The 27,196-nt window shown below is 42.6% G+C and overlaps 1 protein-coding gene across 2 annotated transcripts in view; it reads left to right on the top strand.

Moving 5' to 3' along the window:
- Positions 1-27,196, top strand: part of gnao1a (guanine nucleotide binding protein (G protein), alpha activating activity polypeptide O, a) — a 150,330-nt gene that overhangs the window by 23,093 nt on the left and 100,041 nt on the right. For both annotated transcript variants that reach the window (XM_080762335.1, XM_080762334.1), the window contains exon 3: positions 14,236-14,377. In XM_080762335.1, coding sequence (XP_080618461.1) covers positions 14,236-14,377 — 142 coding nt within the window. The remainder of the gene's footprint in view (positions 1-14,235; positions 14,378-27,196) is intronic.

The following is a 27,196-nucleotide window of genomic DNA, read 5'->3' as shown; positions in this document are numbered from 1 at the left end:
GGAGTTGGTCAACGGCGTGCACTTTGTCAAGACTAAGAGCTCTGTCGACACAGGCTGCAGATAGAGGGCACGGGTTTAGCTTGGTGATAAAGAGCTAACTGCACTGTGTGTGTGTGTGTGTGTGTGTGTGTGTGTGTGTGTGTCACGACAAAGCGTGTTAGCAACAATGTAGAGCGGAGATATAAATCCCTTCCAGCCACCAGCAGTGTGAGCAGTGGTGTAAAGTAACTAAGTACAAATTTCACGCAGGTAGTTTTGAGGTACTTTTTACTTTACTGGAGTTTTTCCAATTTGCAGTACTTTAACTTCTACTCCACTGCATCTCACCCACACTGCAGTACTTTAACTTCTACTCCACTGCATCTCACCCACACTCAGTACTTTAACTTCTACTCACTGCATCTCACCCACACTGCAGTACTTTAAGTTCTACTCCACTGCATCTCACCCACACTCAGTACTTTAACTTCTACTCACTGCATCTCACCCACACAGTACTTTAACTTCTACTCCACTGCATCTCACCCACACTCACAAATACTGTAGTTTTACTCCACTACAATTGCGTGTGTGAGCTTGTAATAGATGTTTTTTTTGTTGAAAATATTTGTATACATTTGAAAACTTGTGATAAACATTCTGCACAATGAGTACTTTCTGCTTTTGGTAAAAGTACATTTTGATAGTTGATACTTTTGTACTTTTACTCAAGTATATTTTCAATTTCTGACGTTTACTTAAGTTGCAAAGCTGCATTCAGACCTGAATATATATGTTCGCCCTGTTTGTACTGAGCCAGGTCGCGCCGCGCCCGTTCTAGCAACTTCTCGTCTTCCTATGTTTAGGAGCCGTAATGTGTTGCATTCTAATGTGCTATTATGATTGACGTAAGGTATGTCACTTTAATGGGCACTGCACAGGTAGTGGGCGTGTCACCGGGGCTGGGGCGCTGCCACTCTAGTTTCATGGCGTTTACCTTTTTTTTTTGTTATCAATTGTTTTTGAGTGGTGCAACCACTCCTACAATCAGCAATGTCCATGTACCTACCTGTGTCTTTGTGTCTTTGAGCCTCAGTGGTGTGCGCATGCGTGCGCGTGCACCTGCGCGTGCACCAGTGGTGTGCGCACGCACCCGCGCCCGTGTGTGTGCGTGCACCAGTGGTGTGCGCACGCACCCGCGCCCGTGTGTGTGTGTGTGTGTGCGTGCACCCCCGTAGTGGCAACACAATCGAAAAAGTCCAAAAGTTTCGCAAAAGTCCCAACTTTCTCCTGTCATAGTGGTATGTGGATCGACTGTGCTAGTCGTCGCTAAACCACGCGACAATCATTATTATGCATCTTCAACAACACTGGGATTATTTATGGACCTGCAGCAGTATTATGTGAGTAATTACTTTTATCTATGTTGGACGTTTGTGTTGCTGCATCATGAGCTTGGAGATCTGCTATTAAAAAAAGCTCAGAATACGACCCGAGTAAAAATTTAAATTGTCTTTGATGAGACCATCGGCACGCGCAAAGTCAAAATAAAGTTTTCTTTCGTCTAAAATATAAATATCACGTGCGCAAATGTTTTGGAATGCATCATCGCGAGGACACGCACGGCACAACACAACACAGCATGGACCTGTGCAAAGTATCTGTCGTCTGCCCGTGCAAGGCACCGCCACAAATAATTCGATCGAATACTAAATAATTTGCAGACATAATTAAGGAGGAGACGCAGGGCACAACACAACACAGCATGGACCTGTGCAAAGTATCTGTCGTCTGCCCGTGCAAAGCACCCCCCCCCCCCGGGATGACGTTATGCTGTAGTCTCCAAGGGGGAGAGATAAGCTAACGTTAGCATGAAGAGAGAAGCTAACGGTTATCTATGTTGGACGTTTGTGTTGCTGCATCATGAGCAGAATACGACAGAGTAAAAAATAAAATTGTCTTTGATGACACCATCGGCACGCGCAACAACACAACAAAGCATGGACTGTGCAAAGTATCTGTCGTCTCGTCTGCCTGTGCAAAGCACCAGCTACAGGCTAACATTACACTGTAGTCTCCATACAGGGTGTTTACTTATGATGACCATAAGATAACTGAAGCTACATGAATACATAATAATAATACAACTTTATGCCATTGTTGGTTTAAGTTAATTTGTTTGATCCAGGGATAGCCAGTAGCTCTCTGCTTCAAAACACAAGTTCATGTTTCAGCTTTATTATATTATATATAATATATATATATATATAATATAATGAAGCTGAAACATGAACTTATATATATATATATATATATATATATATATATATATATATATATATATATATATATATATAAGCTTTTTGGTATGTGAGTGATGCAGCACTTTACTTTGGTTTGGAGTTGAATTAAAATAAAACTCTAAAGTATTCAACCAGTGTGTGGACATTCTATTCAAAGTTTTCAAATGTTTAGCTGTACTGGCATACACTGTGAGGGGAGTTGCACCACTCAGCTCACACGGGTGTGATTTTTTATTAAAATGGCGTTTACCTTACCTGTCACTTGGGTGAGGGAAGTGGGACAGAGAGAGGAGGTGAGCGTGGGAGAAGACATTTCTGTTGACCGTATCAAACGCACCTTTTATCACTTTAACAACCACGTTTAGTTATAGCTAAAAGCCTGGGAACAGTTGTGACTTACGTGTGGTGACTGAATAAACGGTCAAACTTACAGCTGGAATGGACCTGAATTCATTGCGTGCGCGTCATACAAGCGTCTCTTTACTCTCATGTTTAGCTCCTCGCGGCGGCCTTTAAACCACCGCAACAGTATGTAATCGTGACGCTCTCACCATTCAAGTCTGAACGCACCTTAACAGAGTATTTCTATATTGCAGTATTGATACTTTCACTAAGTAAAGTACATGTCAGTACTTTTTACACCACTGAGTGTGAAGTGTGTGTGTGTGTGTGTGTGTGTGTGTGTGTGTGTGTGTGTGTGTGCCTGCTTCATGTGTGTGGGTTTGTGCACACTTCGCTGTATGCGTGCGTGTGTGTGTGTGTGTGTGTGTGTGTGTGTGTCCAGGAGCACACACAGAAGGTTTAAGCCAAGGGTAATATGTCGAGAGGGAGGAGGAGTGGAGTTGAGACGAGAGGGAGAGACCTGCATGTTCCTGTGCTTGAGTGGTTTTATGTGAACATTTTCTGCTGTCTGAGCATGTTAGTAGTGTACTTTACATTATTAACTCATGCTACATGGAGAGACCCTGTCGCCTGTCTTTCTGTCTGTCTGTGGAAATCTTACAGTATGTCCAACCTAAACTGTTACTTTTCAGGATTCTAGTTCAAAAGTAGCAAAACTTTGTTTCTACTTCCGCGTGACACTGTAGTACAGTATAACAAAGTATGGCTTTAATTTACGTTTAGTTGAAATAATGAAGAGAAGAAGTTGTTTGTGCCCGACACGAACGCTGTCTTTCTAGGTCTTTACTTTCTCGACCAGTTGCGACCTGGTCGAACCATGTTGGCTTTTTAAAACATTTAGTAGACCTTGGTTTTACGTCCTCTCATTATATCTTTTTTGAGTGCTCGGATCTCTGCTCTTTTCCAGCCTACTGTTTTTGTTAGCAGGTCCCACATACTGTAACTGGCAATACACTACGATTTGTATGATTTTAATGTATGATTAATATTTAAGAAATTATATTGAAAACATTTCGTGCAGTCAAAAGGCTGCAATGCCCACACAGTGGGTGCACTGCGAACACTTTTGAGATTTTCAAGTGGCCCTGTAATCCAGAAAGGTTGTGAACCACTGCTTTACAATGCACGTTATAGCAACGCCCTGATGGCAGAGGCAGCCATGCAAGCCAGCCATCAACTTGCGGACTTCTTCTGTTTCTGTTTACACACACAGCTTTTCAACTTCTCTCATCCATTAACACATTGTTACATCCCGTTACCATCGCCGGCGATCTATGGCCAGCACCAACAGAATGCATGAAAAGGCAGCAGTTCGCTCCGTGAACTGGAAGTACAAATTGGCCATTTCAGAGTCGGGACGCTAATCTACCAATATAAAGGCTAATATGGTATTAATAGACATTAATAAAAATGAAGATGTTTGGCACTGAAGCTTGGAGTGTGTGGCTAGGCTACTTTGATGCACACACAATACTGTAAAGCCTGATTTATACTTCCAGGTAAGAGGGTGTCACACACCAAACATAGCTGATCTACAACCTGCGCTGCGACCCTGTTGTGAGCTTGTAGATCTGCTGAATTTAGTGCACGGCACCATGAGATGATGCATAAGTAAATTAAGCCTAGGTTGTTTTTTAAAAAGCAAATTATTCGCACGAATAAATCACATCGCTAATTCACCAGTGTGAGAGGCCTGTCACCTTAATGCTGCTAATTTACATTTACATTAGTGCCACTGTGCCAACAGAGAAACGCCAGTCTTTTGATGATTATTCAACAGCAATCTTCTCTTCTAGGGGTCACTGGCCAAACATTTTCAGATGGTGGTTCACGGCCAAATACAGTACAATGAGTAGGCCTACATATCGATTCGGAGGTCCTTGACATGAAAAAGTTTGAGAACCACTAGTGTAGCTTCAGGGTGTTTTGTAGCATCGGTGCCCCTGGTGTGAACAATCATGAATTGATTTTCTTACAGTTCCAAAATCAATGGGATTCTTCACAAATATTGCAGGTCATGGACAGTGGTCTATGGTCTATGGATGTATTTGACACCGGTTGCCTGCCTGTTAAGATGGCTGCCGTGAGTTTACGGAACTGTATGGGTGATACATGTACCCATATGTGTGTCTGTCTGTCCATCTGTCTGTCACAGTGGGAAAGTAAACTATGTCTCAGGTCATTGTTCAGCTTGTGCCAAAGCCATGGGTTGGCCTATGAAGGCAAAGGCGCATGCACAGCCAGCCATTGGACACGGACACACACACACACACACACACACACACACACACACACACACACACACACACACACACACACACACACACACACACACACACAGACTGTACGCAGCTTGTACTTGCTGACAGAAGGGCTTGCCGAGTGGGTAATGAGAAAAGGGCCTCATGCATGAAAGCCCAGATCAGCAGGCCAGGCAGTTGAACACACACACACACACACACACACACACACACACACACACACACACACACACACACACACACACACACATGAAGTAGACAGACAGACTCCCCTGTACGACTAATGGTGTCTTTCTGTAGCCTTATTATAACTTACTGTATTTCCTCTCATCGCTCTTCTTTCTGTTGTCTTTCTTCCCCCCCCCCCCCCCCCCCCCCTCTCTCTCTCTCTCTCTCGTCTGCCTCTCAGTGACAGTAAAGAGGGTGCTGGTATTATTAACTTCACAGGAAGTCAGTAATAATAGTCATATAGGGGGATGGATTGTATAGACTGAAAGGATGATAGAAACTGTAATTCCTATTCATTATTTCCATAACTTTGAACATGACATCCTCATTCAGCCAGCAAGCATAATTTTTGAGTCAAATACATGTTTTATAGCCACAACTTACTCGGTCTCAGTCTGCACTCTGCACTCTCCATGCACCCTCCATCTCCCACCCTCTCTCTCTCTCTCTCTCTCTCTCTCTCTCTCTCTCTGACACACACACACAAACACACACACGCGGACATGCACACGCATGCACATTTTACTCCCTTTAAACTGCAACAATCCAGCCCCGGATTCAAGATTCAAAAGCACTACGCTATGGAAATGATCATGTGAGAGACAGCGGGTGGTTTAAGGGAGAAGTGAGATGCAGGGGGAGGGGCCAAGCCAGACAATGTGCTGCTCCCTGTTCAAGTGTTCATAAGGATCTCTTCCCCTTTGATGCTCTTTGATGCATCACTCAGTACGCAAGCAAGAAGCTCTTTTTCAGGTGCTTCGGGTGGTTTTAAGGTTAGGTTTTCAGGCATAGTTTCTGTGAGGTTAAGTGCTAGAGTTCTCAAATTCTGCCCGATCCCGACCCAATGTTTTCAGGCCGTGACGGAAATGTATGCTAATTACTCAGGCTGGCTTCATGAACCCGAGGCTCGTTTTTCGGGTTTCCGGGCCTAACATTATGCTAATTAGTCGGTACGGTCGAGTTAGGGCCTAGCTAGGGCCGGGACTTTGTTTGAGATTTTGAGCCCCATTTCACTCAAAGGCTTATCCTGGCACATACTGTACTGTATATGAACAGATTACATTAGAAATCCGCTGTTGTTGAATGTTACATTAGGATTAGATGGATTCACTGTCATTCATGTCCCTTCAGCGATGACTGAATGTTTACTGTTGAATTGAAATGCCGATGCTAATCTGTATCAGTGTTTTAAAATGCTTATCGATGTTGCAGCCCTTATATGCCACACGGTCTGTCCCCTAGGCACGCTTTTTGCTAAAGTAAAATGCTACTGTTGATCATTTTATGGATTTGTGCTTCAGTTGATCTGTGATGACTTCACATGCAGGGGATGGAGCTGTTGAGAAAGGTTTAGGGTTGGGAACGGATTTTTATGACTCAGGTTCCTTAAGGGCGGAACACTGCTATTTTTGAAAAATCGAAGAACGACTGACATACTGTAGAAAAATAGCTTTTTCAGAAAACTGTCAGGATGTAGAAGACATTTTTAGAATCTGATCTCAGGTCAAAATGGGTTAAGGACCAAATGGACCCTTATGGTGTTGTAATTGTCCACATACCAGCTCTGCCAGTGTGATAAAAACCGTTTCCTGAAACAGTTCGAAAATGTGATGGAACCGATTCCTGGTTCCTCAATGTAGGATCCGGTTCCCCCCAATTCCATTGGTTCAGGATTATGTGCTGTGTGCTTCCCTTTCTTTGTAAAAATGCAAACTGTCAAGTCATGGTCTGTAGTCCAGGCCTGGGACCGCCCACGGTCTGTAGTCCAAAATTACACTTCGTACATGATAGGTTACAGAACAGACAACCAGCGTGCACTAATAACTTGTTGTGGCGGGCCCGTCTAGAGTTTGAATGGACAGGTATCAGTATCATGTATGGCTATCCAGGGTTTGATGAGGCCAGGTCAGTGTCGGGATCTTCATATATGGAGAGGAGATGGCCATGGAGCGTGTCACGAGGAGATGGTCATATATGCAGTGTGTCAGGTGGCGTGATGTGTCACGAGGCGTGACAGCCATCTATGGTGGTGTGACGGATCGACTGGCGGACTGACAGGTTTTCCTAGTAATCTGCGACCTACTGTCGCAATTATCATTGTGAAATAATATAAGAAAGAGGCAATAATTATGAAAAGAGCTTGTAGATCGTCTAATTTCACAATATGTATCTGTGGAAAACCGAGTCAAACAAAATGATATGCCTCAACTCCAGTTCAAATATGGTTATTTTGCGGGGTTGCAGCCTGAAAACGTTAAGAACCACTTTCTGCCTGCCTGCCTGCCTGCCTGTCTGTGTGTTTCTGAGCTTTCCTCTGAATCCCTCTGTTCTGCTATACAGCTATGTAAATATTCATATTTGATCTTGTACCTGATTTTGGTTTTCGCCTGCCCTATTTTGGACTTGCTATTTGTTAATTGAAACATTTTGTTTTCGAGCTGCTCTGCCTCCGATCTTTCTTCCACTCACCGTAATACACCTCAGCTGTGATAGAATCAACTCCACGGGCCGTATCTTGCGTCTGGGGCACTTTATCCATCATTTTGGGATTTAGCATTATAGTGTAAAAGGCGTTCCCCCGTAAAATTGGCTATCTTGTGCCACAGCCTAAAAAAACACCTCCACTACCCATTACATTTTGCATGGGTGTGGTTTGGGCATTGCCTTTAAGAGATGCATTACCCCTTAAGCATTATGCCCAGTGATATCTTACTATGGCCCATCTTTGACAATTAGACATAACAATTAAACATAATGAGCACACGGAATTGAGACACTGCTGATTATATGAAAATTACAATCACAGAGATTTGTGGAGAATTAAGACAGAACAAGACCTCAGAGCTGTGAATGTTGTGCGTCGAGGAAGCTCCAAATCAGGTGCGCATTCTTGTATCAAACGGATTGGCATTACGGGTGGTCTGAAGAGGCACTTAATTTCCTGTCCTAAAACTGTGTGCATAAGATAGCAAATATAGGGAAAGCTCATCAACATCAAGCCTATAAACACACCTCCACCTGCAAATATAGGAGCAAAATGTATAGTGACTTGTGTGGCCGCAACTTCCGCAAGATAACGTTTACGGATAGTGGTAGCTAAATGCGTAATTCACAGAAAGTGGTAATGTTTGGGGTAAGGAATGGCACACGACGTTAGAGCCCCACGTCTCTATTCTGCAATTCTTTATTTTTTCATCTCAAGAAAAGCGAACAATAATAATGCTGGAATACTAATTCCAGTAATGCTGGAAATAATATGACATGGGTCCCATGTTTCTCATAAGATGAAAATAAAATTCAGTGTCTGAGAACACATTGATACCTGGTGCAACCTACACATTGTTTTACCTTTGAATCCGGATGCTACCTCTGTCTCATTAGTTATTGCTATACATAAATAGCAACATCTTTTTTTAAAAAACATTGAGAATTTGAAAGTTTTTAGAAAACTTACTTTAGGTTTTAGAAGGCCTCAGCTATCAATGGGTTAAATAAAAGTTCACTTCATACAGTATACTTCATACGGTATGAATAACCTAGTGATATCATTGTACAGTACATCTACTGTACTGTCATGCTGTTGAAACGAAAGATGGGCTCATGTCATTTAAGATATCATTTAAATTATGTATCACATTCTCAGTTTAACAATGTTTTTCATGTCACAACTTCAGTTCTAAAAAGGAGGAAGTCTGCACACTGTTTTGAATGCTCCCAAAAAATATATATTACCAAAGCGGAAAAAACTGAACGTTTCGGCCTCTGTGGCCTTCGTCAGTTATACTGACAACTTCAGTTCACCTCACAAGGAGGCAGAAGTCTAGAAAACGTTCTGGCCAGGTTGTGTTGCTGTTGTTCCATGTTGTTGTTCCACGGGCGTAGGTGGCGCTTCACGGTCTATGACTTTCGAACTGAACTGCGGCCGAAATGTGCGCTCACAACTTGTTACCGGAGTATATACTGTATACATTAGATGTCTGGTGAATGTTTGACTCAAGGTTCTTGGCCTTTATAACTTGACTCGAGTGCCAAAACGAATGTGTGTGTGAATGAGTGATGCACAAATCTATGTAAAGTGCTTTGGATAAATGCTCAGTATAAACGCACCACTTACTTGGATAGCGCATGTGCTCTGCTGGCTTCTGGGTGGTTAAATAAATCCTCTTGAGCCCCATTGCCCCCGCGGGCGGAGGCAGCGGCTGTCCACCTCTGAACAGCGCTCAGCGGGTCAATGGAGACCCAATTGGTCTCCGGTTCCAACTCCGACGTTGCAGATTTAACCCCCTGGACCCCCCCTGGGGTTTAAGAGGTTTGCAACCATAACCAATAGCCTATAAAGCAATGTCCTCTGTTCAAATCGGGCACAGATACTTCCTGTTGTGTCAGCGCAGCATCCCTCCCCTCCGCTCTTTCCTCTTTCCCTGGCCTGTGTGAATCTTCACTGCAATACAGAAATGTATCCTGTTTCCAGTGTTTGCAGATCATTGATTTCATAAACATTATTGGGCTATAATCAATTATTATACAAACAAAAGAGTCCATGTCCGCATCGTGATGCATAATCAAAATTGTTCACATTTCCACACCTCTACTGTACTATACAGATCTTTTACAGTATCTGCGTTTGGATTAACTGATAACTAACTGGTGTAAATTACAGTTATTACCAGCTCAACCACGTTTTTGTTGAGGCATTAAAGTCTTAAAAGTCCCTAAATTGTCACTCCAAAATCCTGTGGGGACCCCCTGGGAGTCGCAGGTTGAGAACCACTGCTATAAGATAAGAAGGTCATTACTAGCTGTTCTCAGTCGGTGTGCGTAATACTGTAGATGTGTGCTTTTTGTACGCATGTACATGCTGTGCAAATGTCCCTGTATATACAGCAGCCATGTAATCCTCCAGATGAATATCAAACATATTGCAAAGTATTGGCAGGGCCCTGAGCAAATTGGGAGGTTTTAAGATAGGATTGAACCACTGACACAGTCCACATACAGTACACACTCCAGGATCTATAGCCAGATAATGGCTCCTAATCGAGCTTGAACAGGGAGCCTCCCGATAGTTGGGAGGGGCGTCTCTGACTCAAACGCTTCCAGATTATCCTTGCTGTGTGAGCCGGGTTTAAGAATAAGTCCGTTATCACAGTGCCAGTTCCCGGGATGCGATCTGTCCACTTGGCAGTGGGGTTCTAGGGGACTGTGTGAAAGTCACTGGTGTAAACGGAGGTCTGCTATATTTGTGTAGGACTGGAAGGCTGCCTGATTGATCTGAAACCCAATACTGCCTCATGGCCTCATGTCAACACGCACGCACACGCACACACACACACACACACACACACACACACACACGCACACGCACACGCACACACATACTATAGTCGTAGATACATAAACTTGCACATCCACGCAGAGAAGTGTTGATTTTGACAGCAAATTTTGATTTAGTTTCAGTCATAGTCCTTTTCTGAATTCCTACTTGGATAACATTGCCTTTCAAAGTTTGCAGGTTTGGCCCGTTTTGAACAAAAAGCCTCAAATCATGAACGCAGCGTTGCGGCCCTGAGGGAGAGAGGGAGAGACGGAGGGAGAGAGAGAAAGAGAGAACTGAGAAAAGTGAGAATGTCATGACATTCTCTATGTCAGTAGTATTATTAACCTATTGAGACCTGGAAAGTCTTTTTAAAACTGGGAAAGCATCTGTGTAATTTTAGATAGTGCTATGTGTTTATATATATATATATATATATATATATATAGCAATATGATTATTATTTTCAGAAAACATATGTGACCAGATTTGACTGAGAGACTGCCATCGCGCAAATTACAGCTTTTCACCAGAGGAGAAAAACTATTTCCCCCCCCCCCAAAATGAGTTTATAGCAGTGTGTGTGTGTGTGTGTGTGTGTGTGTGTGTGTGTGTGTGTGTGTGTGTGTGTGTGTGTGTGTGTGTGTGTGTGTGTGTGTGTGTGTGTGTGTGTGTGTGTGTGTGTGTGTGTGTGTGTGTGTGTGTGTGTGTGTGTGTGTGTGTGTGTGTGTGTGTGTGTGTGTGTGTGTGTGTGTGTATCAGTGACACTTAACAATGAATTTAATTGAATTTAATTGACACTTGGTGGTGAACGCTATAACGCTATTCTCGTGCTCGGACACAGCCAGCCAGGGACCCAGAGACACACATAGGCATAGCTGTCTATAGGAGTGATTGCACCACTCAAAAAACGGGTTAACTCACTCAGCTGAGCATTTTACCTACAGTATATAAAGATCTGAATTCTTCTCACGATGGATTTCTCTTGGAGAAAATCTGTATAGACAAAATCATTACAAGTCATAATATCAGCTTACTGTGCTCTCAGTAGTGGGCCATGTTAGCTTTGGCTGTGGTTAAATAGGCCTATCCCAGTGAGTCGTCTCTGTTCGCAGCACTTGGGTTTCCCCAGCGAAGATTCACAACAGTGGGGTTTCATTTCAGTTGGTGGCGAACAGATGTGAATCTTTTCATTATAGTTACATGATCTGATGGGATCTGGATCTAAACTGGGGTTGGAGTTCTTCTCCCCAGGGCCACGTGGGAAACATCATAGCCTATAAGCATCGTCTGCTAAATGTTGACATGATTGTAAATTGTAATTGCTTCTTGGCTTTTGACACCCGTGGTTATTTTAGTGTAAAACTTGAGCCAACAGTATGTGGTACGCTACGCGACTTAACCACTCATCTTTGTGGGTCTTTGTGTTGTGTTGTCTGTTTAAGAGTTAAAGGACCACTTTTCAACATCTCTTCATATAATTGGTCCTCACTAATGTTCATGATAAAACACCACCATTTTTTTCTGCTAGGTCTGTGTGTCATAGGAGGGCTGTGGGCAGTTCAGACATCCGTCCACCAGTGACATCATCGTTAGGCAGATTTTATTTTAAACAAGATTTGTTTTTAAATATATTTAGATGTGTATTATTGTGAGAACGATGGCTTCTATTTTTGCATTGCAACTTTTCAGGAAAATAAAGCCTGTAGTTTCTATTAGCGTAAAATCCCCATTGATGATGTCACTGGTGGACGGGTTTCTGAACTGCCCACAGCCCTCCTATGAGACACAGATTGAGTAGAAAAAAGTTGCGGTATTTTATCATGATCATTAGTGAGGACCAATTATAGGAAGATAAATTGAAAAGTGGTGAAGTGGTCCTTTAAGTAAAGTAGGACAATGATTAAAAGTTTTCCACAACCAACGAGATTGCCAGTTTGACAAGCTGCATCACCTCAGCTGTGCGCTAAAGGACTGAAAAGGTGACCTAATGGAAAGGGAAAACCCACACACAAGAAAACAGGCATTTTATTGCTTATAAATTAAAATTGTGTGGTCTCTGTGCCCTGCTATCTGTTCTATGTGGTTTGGAAAAGAGGATCTACTATTTGTTTGCCAGTTGGCTGTAACTAGTCAAACACTTTCCATATATTGCTATGAATGTCGGCTGAATATTGCTGACATTCCCAGTTCAGCAAAGCCACATCCAGGGCGACACAGAGGCTCACTTGGGAATCTCAGCTCTGTTAGGATTTCCTGTGAATAAAAAAGACTGCTTGGTATTTATCGGCGGAAGTTGCCAGTTTACTGCTCTTAAACTAGACACACAACTTAATACATATAGCAATCTGTGAAGTGTGAACTTAAACAGTGGTCAAAGTGAATTGTGAATATCTCCGTGGGGCATAAGGAAGTGAAGTGTAATGATGGTTGTATTTTAAACACGCAATATTTGTAATCTATCCGTCTCTGTCTGTACACTATTTCTCGGTCAAACATTCTGTCTGTCAGTCAGTGTGTTATAGTTGCATTGACCACGATCTTCTCATCTCCATCACCTTTGTACACGCAGGCCAGGCATATACGAACGAACGCACACGCACATGCAGTCGTGCACACACAGTTCCACTTTCATTTCCTCCTCTCTTATATTCCTGCCCCCTCACACCCCTACAAGTTTCATCCGTCCTTCCCTTCCATGCCTCCTCCCCCTCCCCTCCCCTCCCCTTTGTCCTCGCATTACTTTGTCTTACCTTACCCAACGCTATATTTCAGGAACACAATGTGTGCAGAGTGTTTATTTGTTTATTATGTCATCATGGGCTGACAGAGGGGGAGAGAGAGAGGGGGGAGAGAGAGAGAAAAAGACACTTGTCTTTAGTTTCCGTCTATCTCTGTCTCTCTTCATATACTCTCAATTTTCAATGTCAAGATGCTTTATTGGCACGATAAAATGTCTTATCTTACATGGCCAAAGCATACATACATTTATAACATAAAACAAATCATAACATTGCGCATTGTGTATGTCATACGGTGAATGACATATATCTTATTAATAAAGAATAACAAGCAATATAGTAATAATGAAAACTGACAAACAATGAGACAATGATGACATGCACAGTGATATGCAGCAGTTTGTGATATGACTTTGTTTATTCAGATTTGCATAGCTCTTCTGTCCGCTGGCTGTCCCTCAGTTGATGACAACTCCACACGTAACGCGCTGGCAAAAAGCTGCATTTAGACTCTTTTTTTTCTCCTTTAATTTCCCTCCTTTTAATTTCAGGGAAGAATAATAATACATCCACGTTCCCCAAAACGGGAATTTACACTAGGAAACAAAGCAAAACATACATACAAGAGCAGAGTCTCTCTCTCACACACACACACACACGCGCCACTTTTGTATCATTGCGAATGTCCGTAACTGATATTCTGTCTGGCATGACTCATCCACTGTATCTGCCTCTGTGAGAAGTTACTTTTACTTGTAGAGAATAAGAATAAAGAGACCCTCTGGCCTCGTCTTGGCACAATAGGAACACTTATGCAATGCAAGCAACATCTTGTTCTTCTTGTGCCTTCTGCAGGCACCTGCTGACGGGTATAGTAGCAACACAGATAAATGATACGGAACAGATCTCTCCCAATTTATAGAGAATAAAAGGACAGTGAAAGCCAGACAACCCGACGAAGTTTATTCACCATTTCTACGTGTGTGTGTGTGTGTGTGTGTGTGTAGGATCATCCACGAGGATGGTTTCTCAGGGGATGACGTGAAGCAGTACAAGCCTGTGGTCTATAGCAACACCATCCAGTCGCTGGCCGCCATCGTCCGCGCCATGGACACGCTGGGCTTGGACTACGGAGACAAAGAACGCAAGGTCAGTGCACGTACTGTGCTCTCATGCACACATGCACGGTCGCACACATCCTCAAAAAAAAACACACACACACACACACACACACACACACACACACACACACACACACACACACAGACAGACAGACAAGGGCTGTATGAATAGTTTGAAGCTTCAAAGCATCATTCATGACATCGACATTTGAATTCCAAATCATCATAATGAATAGGGCTGCGGCGGTATATGGATTTTTAGAATCTCAGTATTGAATCACTGTTTACCAACAGTATGGCGGTATCATGGCGGTATCACGGTATTGAGCGATACCTATAAGAGGCACATTGGCGGTGCTCACTCCTCACGCATTGAAGGAAGCATGAGCTCATTTCGGGGCTCTCCCCAGGTTGGCAGAAGGAGAGAGCGCACAGGATTACAGCTTAGGCAATTGGCACGGGGTGAAAATAAGAAAAAGGCTGCACACACTCGTAGCCACGATGCTGTATATTTATTAAGAATCCAACATTTCGCCCTAGGAGGTCTTCTTCAGGGAAGAAGACCTCCTAGTTGGATTCTTAATAAATATACAGCATCGTGGCTACGAGTGTGTGCAGCCTTTATCTTATTTTTACTTGATTACTGCCTTAGGCCAGCTCCTCACCAACACAGGTGTGCTCCCTCTCCCTTTATTGTCTAATTGGCACGGGGGGAGAAAATGGGTTTCAAAATCGTGGGCTAAATATTTTAATTAAAAAATCACACCCTTGTGAACCGAGTGGTGCAACTCCCCCCCCCCCCCCCCCCCTCCTCTCTCTCTCTCTCTCTCTCTCTCTCTCTCTCTCATTAGCAGGCAACAGTGCAGCACTGTCTCTCTCTGTTTCTGGCAAACAGTGCCCCTACTGGTACTCATTATGGTGCTCATACATAGGTGAACACATACATAGGTGAACACATAGGCGGACACGGACATTGCTGTTCCTTGGAGTGGTTGCACCACACACAAATAATCTCCCTTATGAACTCGATACCGCCGTATGCCTTTCACAACCGCGGCATTGCGGTTATTGCAGCCAGCCCGAGCCTGGCCTATAGCCAGCCTGCTTTCTAGTGTAGAGGGGCAGGCGTGCAAGGAGCAACCGCTGGAGATGATTGGTTCACCGATCTGAGCCCCCCACCCCTCCTCCCCTCCCTGGTAGAAATCAGCGGAGGAAAGCGACGCCCCCTCTGCACTGTAGTTCACTCCCACCACTCTCTCCTAGACCAGGAAATGTCCCTCGTTCCCTCAGGCTCATTTTTTTAGCTGAACACAAACTAAAATAAAAGCCTGGGTACCGAGGCTACACCCAGCGCTAATTATGCTTATGAAACACGTTTTTTTTGCAATCATGCAGTTTGTTGATTGGCTGGCAGCCGGCTACGTTCCGGTTTCTCTTTATGCAAAAAGGACCTTCGCCAACAAAAACGGAAGCAACATGGATGAGGAGGGCCATCATCAGACTGTTAATCCTTTGCTGGAGTTTCATGTTAGAAAGACATTGATTACACTCACACTGAGCACACACACATACGCATGGCCACATGCACATCTTCTTGGTTGTGATTTTAACAGCTGTACAAACATGTTTTAGACGTTGCACGTGCATTCGGTCAGCTCTGTCCATACATATACACTAGTATAGTATTTAATCCTATTACCAACCCATCGAACAAATGCGTCACAAAGTCTCTCATTGATTGATGAATCAATATGACTTTTTTATGGTCACATTGCAAAACAGACCAGAATTGCATAGTTGCAGTAATACAATATGATGACGATGATGGTGGTGGTGGTGGTGGATAAAACCACATGTGGCATTTTGGAAATGACAGTGCTGTCACATGTATTCACCTAAATCACTTTCAATTAAATTGTGGCATTTTAATGAAATTGAAAGCAAATGGAAAAACAAATCCAAATTTGAACACAATAACATATTTTCTACAAGTTTACCATGGTGTTGTATCCTAAGTGTGTTTGCGCATGACGCTACACGCTAACCGAAACATTACACACAGAGGGCAAATTGTCCTCTTACCATACAGCAGTACATTGATCAAATATGATCGGTTGAAGACAGAACACACACAACACACACACACACACACACACACACACTACAAAACATGTTGCATTAAGCACATCATTGACCTTAACCTTAACTGAAGGCTCAGTACATTTTTTATCACAACATTGATACTCTGAGAGAAGAGGACTGAAATATCAATAGTCCTATTGATTAGGATATGATATCTGTGTGTGTGTGTGTGTGTGTGTGTGTGTGTGTGTGTGTGTGTGTGTGTGTGTGTGTGTGTGTGTGTGTGTGTGTGTGTGTGTGTGTGTGTGTGTGTGTGTGTGTGTGTGTGTGTGTGTGTGCGCGTGTGTGTGTCGCACGCACGTGTGTGACTGTGTTTAATATAGCTTGGTATTGTATTTCTAGAAGCAGAATAGAGGTGAAGAGAATGTTCCAAGGCAAGAAGGCATATAGATCATTGTTTACATATTTATTTACCTTTTATTTAAACAGGAAAGACCATTGATAGCAGGCTCTCTTTTGCAAGGACGCCCTGAGTACAACACGACCACAACAAGTTTACATAGTCTGAAGGAAGTGTGTGTGTGTGTGTGTGTGTGTGTGTGTGTGGGGGGGGGGGGGGGGGTATTGCCTATGACCTCATGACATAATAATACCTGGGACTTTTCTAATAAAAAGACGCTTTACACGCTATCACATATGTGTGATACATATGTATCATGTAACTTTATTACATGATACATATCACGATACAGAGGCCACGATACGATACGTATCGCGTTACACACGGGATAATGTCAGGGTTTCCCCCAGGAAATATTTAGGCTTAAGGGCTAAGGTGAGGCACAAGATAGGGCATCAGATAGGGCATCTATTAACCCATATACTGCCTCCTGTTGGCAGGGCTCCAGACTAACGTTTTTCACCAACGTCCTGGAAACGTCCCAAAATCCCCAAAAAATATGAATGTATACAATCCGGCTTTTGTGTCATTCAAACATGCACTAATGTGAGGGCAGAACATATAATAGTTATTTAAAGACTTCCAGCATTGCTTTTGAAAGTGGCAAGGAATCATTAATAAGGTATCAAGGTACTGTATCAATCCTTGATAAATGCATTAATCCTTGAAGTAAATGCCTTCTTAAAATCTTTTTTGGAGGGGTCGCCAGTTGCATTTCTGAATATGTGCAAAGTTTAGTTTAGTTCAGGATTATGCCTGAAGAAGGTCAGTAGACCGAAAGCTTGCTAAATAAATACATTGAGTGCGCGGAGCTTCCCTTTATTTTTCTCATGTTCCCTTTGTGGCTCCAGCACCTCACTTACGTGTTTTCAGCGGATGAGCGGTGGTTATTTTTAAATTTTTGTCTGAATATGTGCAAAGTAAAAGCAAAGAACATTTGGGTAGTTAGTAGGTAAAAGCTTTTGGACGCACACATCTGCGTGTGTGGCACTGACATGCATCAGAACCTCAGGCTCAGACACACAGGGGACAGGGCTGATCAGTGCCCACACTGCCCAGCCTCAACTTGCCCACTGTGATCTTCTCACTTTGCGGGTGGAAGTTGTCATTGTGGGGTGTTAGGGTAACTTTTGTGATATACTTTTATGGATCTTAATATCTTACAAACAACATGCATCGACCACATTGTTCCAACTTCCATCCACAGGCTGTTGAGAGCCACTGCTTCATGTTTTATTATTATTATTAATTTGGGACAATTTCCTTACATACATTAACTTTTGGCTGTTGTCATATGAAAAAAATAATTATGTGGAAAAGGGAGGGGTACATTGCAGGGAGCGCTGATCCTGTTTGAATGGTCCGTCACTCCGTCTCTGTCTGTTATTTTATTTACTAAATGTTCTCCTCTGCAGCATTTTTCTGACTGCTACGTGAGGGTACAGACTGCTGCGCCTGTTTTGTGGGTTTCTCTATGCAGTAAATGTGTTGTTGGTGCGCTGCAATTCTTTTTAATTATAATTATTATTTATTATTTTCAGTGCAAAAACTCCTAGTCCCAAAATTTAGATCAATTTAAGTCCCCAATAGACTGCCGAGCTGATTTCAATGTAGCACACGCTGGACTGGCATCCTGTCTGGGCGTTCATCTTTAATGCTAAATAAATGGTGTCAATGCTAGCGAGCTAAAATGAAGCCATCCTTGCTCTAGAAAGCACCAATGTTTCCATCTAAACCACCGGATAATCAGCAAAGACCTCCGAACATCGTGCATTTTATCCAAACCACGGAGAGCTCCGTAGATTTCGAGTTATTCAGCTTTTTAGTCAGCCTGTATAAAGGGAGGTGAACGGCAGTGCGGTTGCGCAATCCGGTCTAGGATCGCTAAAGAAGAAAAGGCCAAGCCAAAATAATAATAATAACAAAAAGAAATCAGCGATCCGGTTTGATATCAATAATAAAGCTTATCATACGGAACATTACGCCAGAAGCAGTAGCTGGTTGGATTCCTTATGACGGAACATCCCTCCAGGAGCAGTAAAACCGTTAAACCCAGATTGATATCGGCCAGATGGATATACAGTATTGGCGGTTATGCAAGTGGTTAATGACAAAATATCTGTAATAGGTGGGCTAGGACACTTCAGGGATGGAGATTTGCTTTGGACCCAAACATCGGTTGGGATATCTCTAATATCTGAACATGGCTAAAGGCCATTAATGTGGACTTACTTCACACATAACAAGTGGTGGTCGAAGCAGAGAGCCCTGTGGGACACCACGTGTCCCACAGGGCTGCACAGCTACGGGAATCTGATCCAAAGGCTCCAGTGTTGCTTACAATCACACAATTGTATTTGATGAAAGCTCCAGACAGAGAGGGCGTTTAGTTATAACAATGTTTATCCAATTCCAACAATCGTTGACACTCTTCCAGGTTGGATCTTATGTGTGCCTCTATGCACGTATTGATGTTTGCAGAGCAACAGCTAGGGATGGTAGTATATTTAAACCCATTTTGACCTGAGATCAGATTCTAAATCCTGACAGTTTCCTGAAAAAGCTATGTTTCTATGTTGCTCTTCGATTTTTCAAAAATAGCAGACCTACAAGCTCGTAGAGCGGCACTCGGTGCCGCGCTATGAGCTTGTAGATCTGCTATTTTTCAATAGCTAAAGCTTAACGTAATGCAAACACCAAAATAGGTTCCCGCCCAAAATGGCTTAACTCATTGACTGGCATAGTTAAAACAGTGTCTATAGCTGGCCTTGCAAGCCATTCCAGGCATTTTTTTCACTAACCTTTGAAAAAATCATAGAATATTATTCTTCCCACCGATCACTTTGAAAGACGCAGTAGAGTCTTGTAGAGTCGGACAAAAAATGTAAACGTGCCGTAGCGATAATCCATTCCATGCTAATGGTAGGTTGTATTTGGCTTGTTCTTACCCCAAACCACCACAAAGCAGAGGAAGTTTTATTTTTATATATTTTTTAGCATTTAAACCAGCTGAAAAATGTTGTGATCATGTGATTTCTGGTTGTACACTTGCGGTAGAGTAGAGCGCCCTCTATTGTAGACTGCTGAAACCACATCACGATGAGAATCTCGTCATTGGTAAGGCAATTAGTTAATGCAACATTTCATATAGCAATAAAAAGACTCAAGATAATATTTTTATCATGGTCAATTTCCATTATTAACATAATCGTGACTATCCCACATCCTTGAAAATTATTTAACTCACTGCATACAGCCCTATTGATTTCCTTTATTTAATCTGAAAATAAATGAGTTCTATTCAATAGAGGGTATGCGCATGACTTCATCATACTCAGAAGATATGCGGGAACGCCTAATAAGTGGCAAAAAAACAACTTTCTGGCCTTGACGGCTCATGTACAGTGTATCCAAATAGAAAAGTCCTATTTGATTGCATTAAACAACGTTAAACACACTCAATTTGCCACTCACTTCATCAATGTGCATACCCTCTATTACTGTGCATTTGCAACACATATAGACACATATAGAGACTTGAATTTGTTGTATCTGAACTTTTCTTGATGTTTTTTTTGCGGCTTTTCTTATGGAGTGACAGACAGTAGGCTGACAGGAAATGGGGAGAGAGATGGGGGGATGACATGCAGTAAAGGCCGTCGGGATCGGGAGTCGAACCCGCGGCACACTGCTAGACTGGATTACCCAGCCAAGGTGCCTGGACCGCTGAGCCACGACCCAGGCCGTATCTGAACTTTTCTATTGGGATAAACTAAGGACAGCACACCCAACTTGTGAATGATATGGGGCTTCATCACATTGACATGATTCATTTGGATTTACAAATGTGTTACTGTCCATGCCTACACGGGTTCAGTGTTTAGTTCAGCCTATTATCCTACAGCCAGTGGGATTCAGCATGGTGATTGATTGGTGACATCCATGAACGACATACAGACTTGTTCATCATCTCATCATCCTGCTCTGCCCCTTTTCTTTCTCCTGTCCCCTCCCACCTCTCTCTCTCTCTCTCTCTCTCTCTCTCTCTCTCTCTCTCTCTCTCTCTCTCTCTCTGGTCGGTTGCTATGGTGACCCTGTGTTTTGCCTTCCTCTCAACACATTCCACAAGCCTGTGTCCAAGGACAGTGTAACACACACACACACACACACACACACACACACACACACACACACACACACACACACACACACACACACACACACACACACACACACACACACACACACACCAACCACTCAGAGACAGCCAGTTTGAAGATAGGCCTTGTCACTGCCGTATGAATAGGCGAGCATGTTTTCAGTTTGAAGCTTTCAGAGAGAAGGCTTTGGCACAGAGCTTCCATAATATAGATCCTTCCTATGTGTGTGTGTGTGTGTGTGGGCCGTGGGCCAGATTTGGCCCTCCACAGCACAATTTCTTTTATCCTCTAAATGGCTCAAAAGAGTCATACATAATTAAATATCGCCGCTGTCGGGCGGGAAACCTCATATGTCCAAAAATGTCTGTTTACCTTTCAGGAAATGGAGATCTAGCTCGCAGCACGGCTATGTTCACTACTACCCCACGTGGAAATACAGCATATGTTGCATAAACTACATATATTTCCTATTTATCCACATATATGCACATAATTATATAAACCTCAATTTGGCAAGTAACTAAAGTTTGCAAATAATTGTAGTGGAGTAAAAGTACATTTGCCTCTGCGCTGTAATGGAGTAGTATAGTATATAGACTATAAAGTATTGAAAATTGGAAATTCTCGAGTAAAGTAAAAGCACCTAACAAGTACAGTACTTGAGTGCATGCACTATAGTTTCCACCACTGCACACAACAATGAATGTACAAACTACAATGTCAACGTGCAAATGTGGACCTGACAAGCATGTGACAGAACCGCTTTCATCTTTAATGACCGTTATATAATGCCACTATCGCACAGTTCGCACTGACACAAATGATCAAAAAGATGAATTGAATTATTGATAACACTTTCTATGGAGCCCACATTAACCCACTAATTAATTTTTGTTTTTGAATTAATGCCAACAACAGGCTTTTTTATGTTGCTCTGCAGCTTGGCTCAGTCTACAATCCCACCTGACCTCCAGCGATACTGGTTCATATAACCACGGCACACAATGCACTGAACACTGCAATGCACGCTCCTCTCAATAATAAAGCTTACTTTACCCAATCTTATGAGTGAGCCCAGGGCGGTAACTAGTGACACATGGTGTTTGTGTGCGTGCGCGTGTGTGCGCGTGCGTGTGTGCGTGCGCGCACACGCATTCACACACTGCATTGCTCTTGCGTCAGACGTGGCTGAAGCGCCACTGTGTCAAGTGAATCATAGTGCCTGGTCTGTGTTTGATGCGTTGCCCGTCGGCTATACACTTTCTATAGAAACTAATTGCTTCAGTGCATCCATACAAGTCCCGTGATTAAAAATAACCTGGCATAATGTCTGTCTGTGTCATGTGCTCTGCACACGCATGTTCACCGCTATTCTATGTCCAAGTTGTGTGTAGTGTGTGTGCGTGTGTGTGCGTGTGTGTGTGTGTGTGTGTGTGTGTGTGTGTGTCTACAAAAGTGTCATCGCCTCTGGCTTATTCTCCATCTTCTGAAACATGGTACAGTAAGTACCATGGTAGAGTTACAGTAATCATTTAACATTTTTGCGTCATGCCTCCACTCCACGCTCGCTTTATGCTCGGTTTGCACCCGTGTTAATTTCTTCGACTAAAACTATGATAAAAAATCGACTACCTTTTTTTCAATGACGAAGACTAAATCAAAACAATTTAATCAACAAACATAAACTCGACTAAAATGTCATAGGGAGGGACTAGTGGAGAAGAGTAACATCAGGCATTACGACACCCACCCACAAAAGGCCCACAAACAACCCCCAGATGACTAAAATATGACTAAAACTAAATTACATTTTATTCAAAAGGCTATGACTATAATCTAATTTGCTGTCAATATTTGCACTGCTACACTAATGAGGTGTAGGAGGGGCAGTAAGGGACTACAGTATATGGAGTAGCTGGCCCCCACAAAGGTTGAGAACCACCGGCCTAGAGGTTGCATGTGTGAGCTATAGGATGTACAGTATTACATCATCATGACCGCCCTACTAGCATCAGTAGCATGTACCGTACCGTACTACTGACCAAAACACAACACAACACCACAAGCCACAGAGTTGTCTGTGCACTGGTGTGCATCTCAGCATAAGTCACCCTTGAAGCTTCGAGTCAGAAGACGCTATGCCTCTCTATTGATTCACAGTAAGTGGCGTGGTGGATGTTAGTATTAGAGAGTGAAAGATGGGAGAGTCAGTGAGAGACGTCTATCCAATCCATAGCATCGACTGTGCCCGGTAAAAAGGTTTAACCCACTAATCCACCAATAGAACACAAACCTGTCTTATTTATTAGCTGAGCGGTTAGTAGGAGGAGGACGACTCTGTGGCTTGTGGTGTGGTGTTTTGGTCAGTAGTACGGTACGGTACATGCTACTGATGCTAGTAGGGCGGCCATGATGATGTAATACAATCCTATAGCTCACACATGCAACCTCTAGGCCGGTGGTTCTCAACCTTTGTGGGGGCCAGCTACTCCCTATACTGTAGTCCCTTACTGCCCCTCCTACACCTCATTAAAATGTAGGCTACAGTACATTTCTGCTCTGAACATTAATCTGTTATCTCATTGAATGCCAACTGATGCCCAACAGACTGTTAGGCATCTGTTGGCATTTAATGAGATGTTTTCTAAATGACAAGCAACTCAGAATAATGAATAAACATTTGATCGATTAAACTGGAGAAAATATGATTATTAGCATACCGTACTTCCCATCTAACAATTAATTCTACATTTCTCTGTCTTTCATGCTGTTAACACGGCTGCTGTTCACAACGTGCTCTGCTCGCTGGCTGCACCTACAGTATATGCCTCTGAATTTACAGTATGCCTCTGAATTTACAGTATGCCTCTGAATTTCCACACAGGCATAGAGCACCGAAGTCCGACGTCAATATCGGTAGAGGGTGCAAATCCACGGGTTCCTGTACTTTGTATTGGTATTGTAATCCCCATAGGGGGATCATAGATCGCCTCATTGAAAATCCCGGCGGTTTCACTCGTATGGATATGAAGAATGAACTGACTGAGAGAGAACGCGTTTGTTACTGCTACTGAATCAGTTCGCTATAGAAACAGACTATCATGATATGAAACGATTTTAAGATGACCGCATGTTATTCTTCATAGAGAAATTACTTCCGTGAACCAGGGGATGAGCGAGTGACCTACAGATTTTGTCCAATCTCACAGAAATCAGTATACATGATCTCTGATCATGATCCAATTAAAACACCACCAGAATTGTGATGGTCCGTATCGTTTTTTTCAATCAACTGAGGACCAAAAACAATTCCATTTTCATCCTTAGGGGTAATTACTTACACATGATCACAGAGGCGACTTGTGTCTGTGTGATCGAGACAAACCACAATTTTCAATTTTCCCAGAATTGCACCTTTCCTGTACTACTTGCCCCGACAGGCAAGTGCCTCCGAGACCAGACTGATTCCACCTCAAAATACATGCATCAATAATATGATATATTAAATCACATTACCCTGCACACTGTGCATCATTTGGTGTGCATATATTTGAACGGGCAAGGACTATTGAGTAAAATAATAAAAAAAATATATATAAGAAGACTGTGACTATATTGTATAGCCTTCAAAAAGGTATACCATTGTGAATCAACATGAAGAGTTTCTTTTAGATTTTTTTTATATAATCGACTGAATCTATTCATCTTAAGTTATTAACCACGTAACCCTGTATTATAATTTGTTAGTAGTGAAATCTCCAAGCTGTAGTTGTTGCAGCTGAACAACACATTGTCTTATTGGGAGCCATCGGAGCCTCCCATGCATGCTGAACACATGTATATGCATGCACACGAGCACGCACTCACACAAGAACATGCACGCACACACATTCAGCTCCCTGCTGAAAAACACTGTCTCCCTGGACCGGAAAGCAGGGTGGGGTGGAGGGAGAGAGAGAGAGAGAGGGAGAGAGGGATAGCAGGGAAGAGATGGGAGAGGGAGAGGTGGCAGATGGGTCCCTGGGTGTTGCTGTGGAAACCAACCACTGAAGCTGTGTGTGTGTGTGTGTGTGTGTGTGTGTGTGTGTGTGTGTGTGCAGGCATGTTCATGTGTCTCCATGTATGTGTGTGTATTCCCAGTGATCATGTGAGCAACACTCTTTTGACAATAATAGTCCATAAATGTCGCTCTTATGGTGTACCGCTAGTCAGTGGAGGAAAGTAACTAAGTACATTTACTTAAGTATTGCACTTAGGTATTTGTACTTTACTTGAGTACTTCCAATTTCCAATACTTCTACTCCACTACATCTCGGATCCAAATATTATGCTTTTCCTCCACTACATTTATTTGAAAACTTTCGTTGCTATTTTGATTATTATTAGTTACAAAACATACATTAACCTCTTACCGTACAAGCCCCTATATATATTTCAACCATTTCACAATGCGTTCACAATGCGTCGCGATGTGACTCATTGTGAGCTTGTAGACCTGCTATTTTCAAAGTATTTTTATACATTTTGAAAACTTGTGAAATGGGACATTCTGCATGAGTACTTTTCCTTTTCATACTTTAAGTACATTTTGATACCAATACTTTTGTACTTTCACTACTACTTACTTTTTACTAAAGTAAATTTCGAATTCCGGACTTTTTCTTGAAAAACGTCGTTGCAGTATTGCTACTTTTACTTAAGTACATACTGTAGTACTGAGTATACATTGTCCACCAGGTTTTATAGTCTACCTGCTACTATAGTCCAATGTACCTCCAGGCTGCCGGTAGCACTGACCTTGTAGTGATACTCTAGATAATCTTACATAAAACATTAGCGAGGGTATTTGGGGGTTGGATCACTTGATGCACAGCACAGTGGGGTAAAGAGGATCTGCTGTAGGCTTCATACTGTTGTGTGAACACAGCTGTGTTGTGCAATAGTTGACCTTGAAAACGTCTTCAAAGACGGTAGCGGTGTGCGACTGTGCGTGTATACATTGTTTGTGTTCATGGGCTCGTGTGTGTTTATGTGATATGTGTGTTAGACTAACTATATGTGTGTGGTAACAATATGTTTTCACTTGTATAAATGCATGTGTTTATGTTGAGTACTGCAACGACAGATAAGCCGGGCTAATAATGAGGAACTTCTATGAGTCTTTGAAGCGTGTGTGTGTGTGTGTGTGTGTGTGTGTGTGTGTGTGTGTGTGTGTGTGACGGTATGGATTCCTTCCAGCCAAGATAAGAAGGTCAAACACACACACACACACACACACACACACACACACACACACACACACACACACACACACACACACACACACACACACACACACACACACTGAATCTGTCACCCTAACCGTGGTACCTCGTTGACCTTCCTCTTCCTCTGAGGAACAAAGAGCAACACCTGTGTTTGTTCCTCTTTATGTTGGGACTCACCTCTCTCTCTCCTCCTTATGTCCTCTTCTCTCCTCTCCCCTCTCCTCTTGGCATCACCTCGGGTCCATTTGGTTCCATATTTTGTACACTCTGAGTTATCGTGGTCCTTGAAATTAAAGTTTTGAGAACCACTGATGATATTGTAATTGTATAGCAGGCGTGAAGCCAGTCCACATAACCATGGCTTGGCAAAGAAGTTCAGGGTTAAGGTAAGGGGCGTGCAATAGCCTTTGACAGTACTCCTTGTAACTGTTAACAATCTTCTTAAAAGCAATCAATCAATCAATCAATCAGTCAATCAGTGTTCATTCTCCTCCCCTTAGCAGTCCTGTCTGTTCGGCCAGTCAAATCCAATGGATAAATACCGCCTCCTGCTGCTCATCAACCAATCCAGACAGTCACAGCTTGAGCCCATCATCAGTGCTGGACAAACTTATGGTTATTCAGTATTCAAACTATATGGTTATTCAGTATTCAAACTTATGGTTATTCAGTATTCAAAAGTACAACCGATGAAGAACAGTAATTCAAACCAATGGTTAACTCATAGTATAATATAATGTGAGTTAACCATAAATAAAACATATTACAAACAAACAACAAATTAAAACATTGTCTTATTTTGAAGACTAGAAATGTGGTCAAAAGTCAAAAGTACAACATTTCTATTTGAAATGTAGAGCAGAGTAAAATTAATCGGC

This window comes from Protomyctophum bolini (assembly GCF_963924005.1).
Source record: "Protomyctophum bolini genome assembly, chromosome: 4".
In the NCBI taxonomy this organism is placed as follows: domain Eukaryota; kingdom Metazoa; phylum Chordata; class Actinopteri; order Myctophiformes; family Myctophidae; genus Protomyctophum; species Protomyctophum bolini.
The sequence above is the reverse complement of the archived record's forward strand: the minus strand, read 5'-3'. Positions and strand labels throughout refer to the sequence as shown.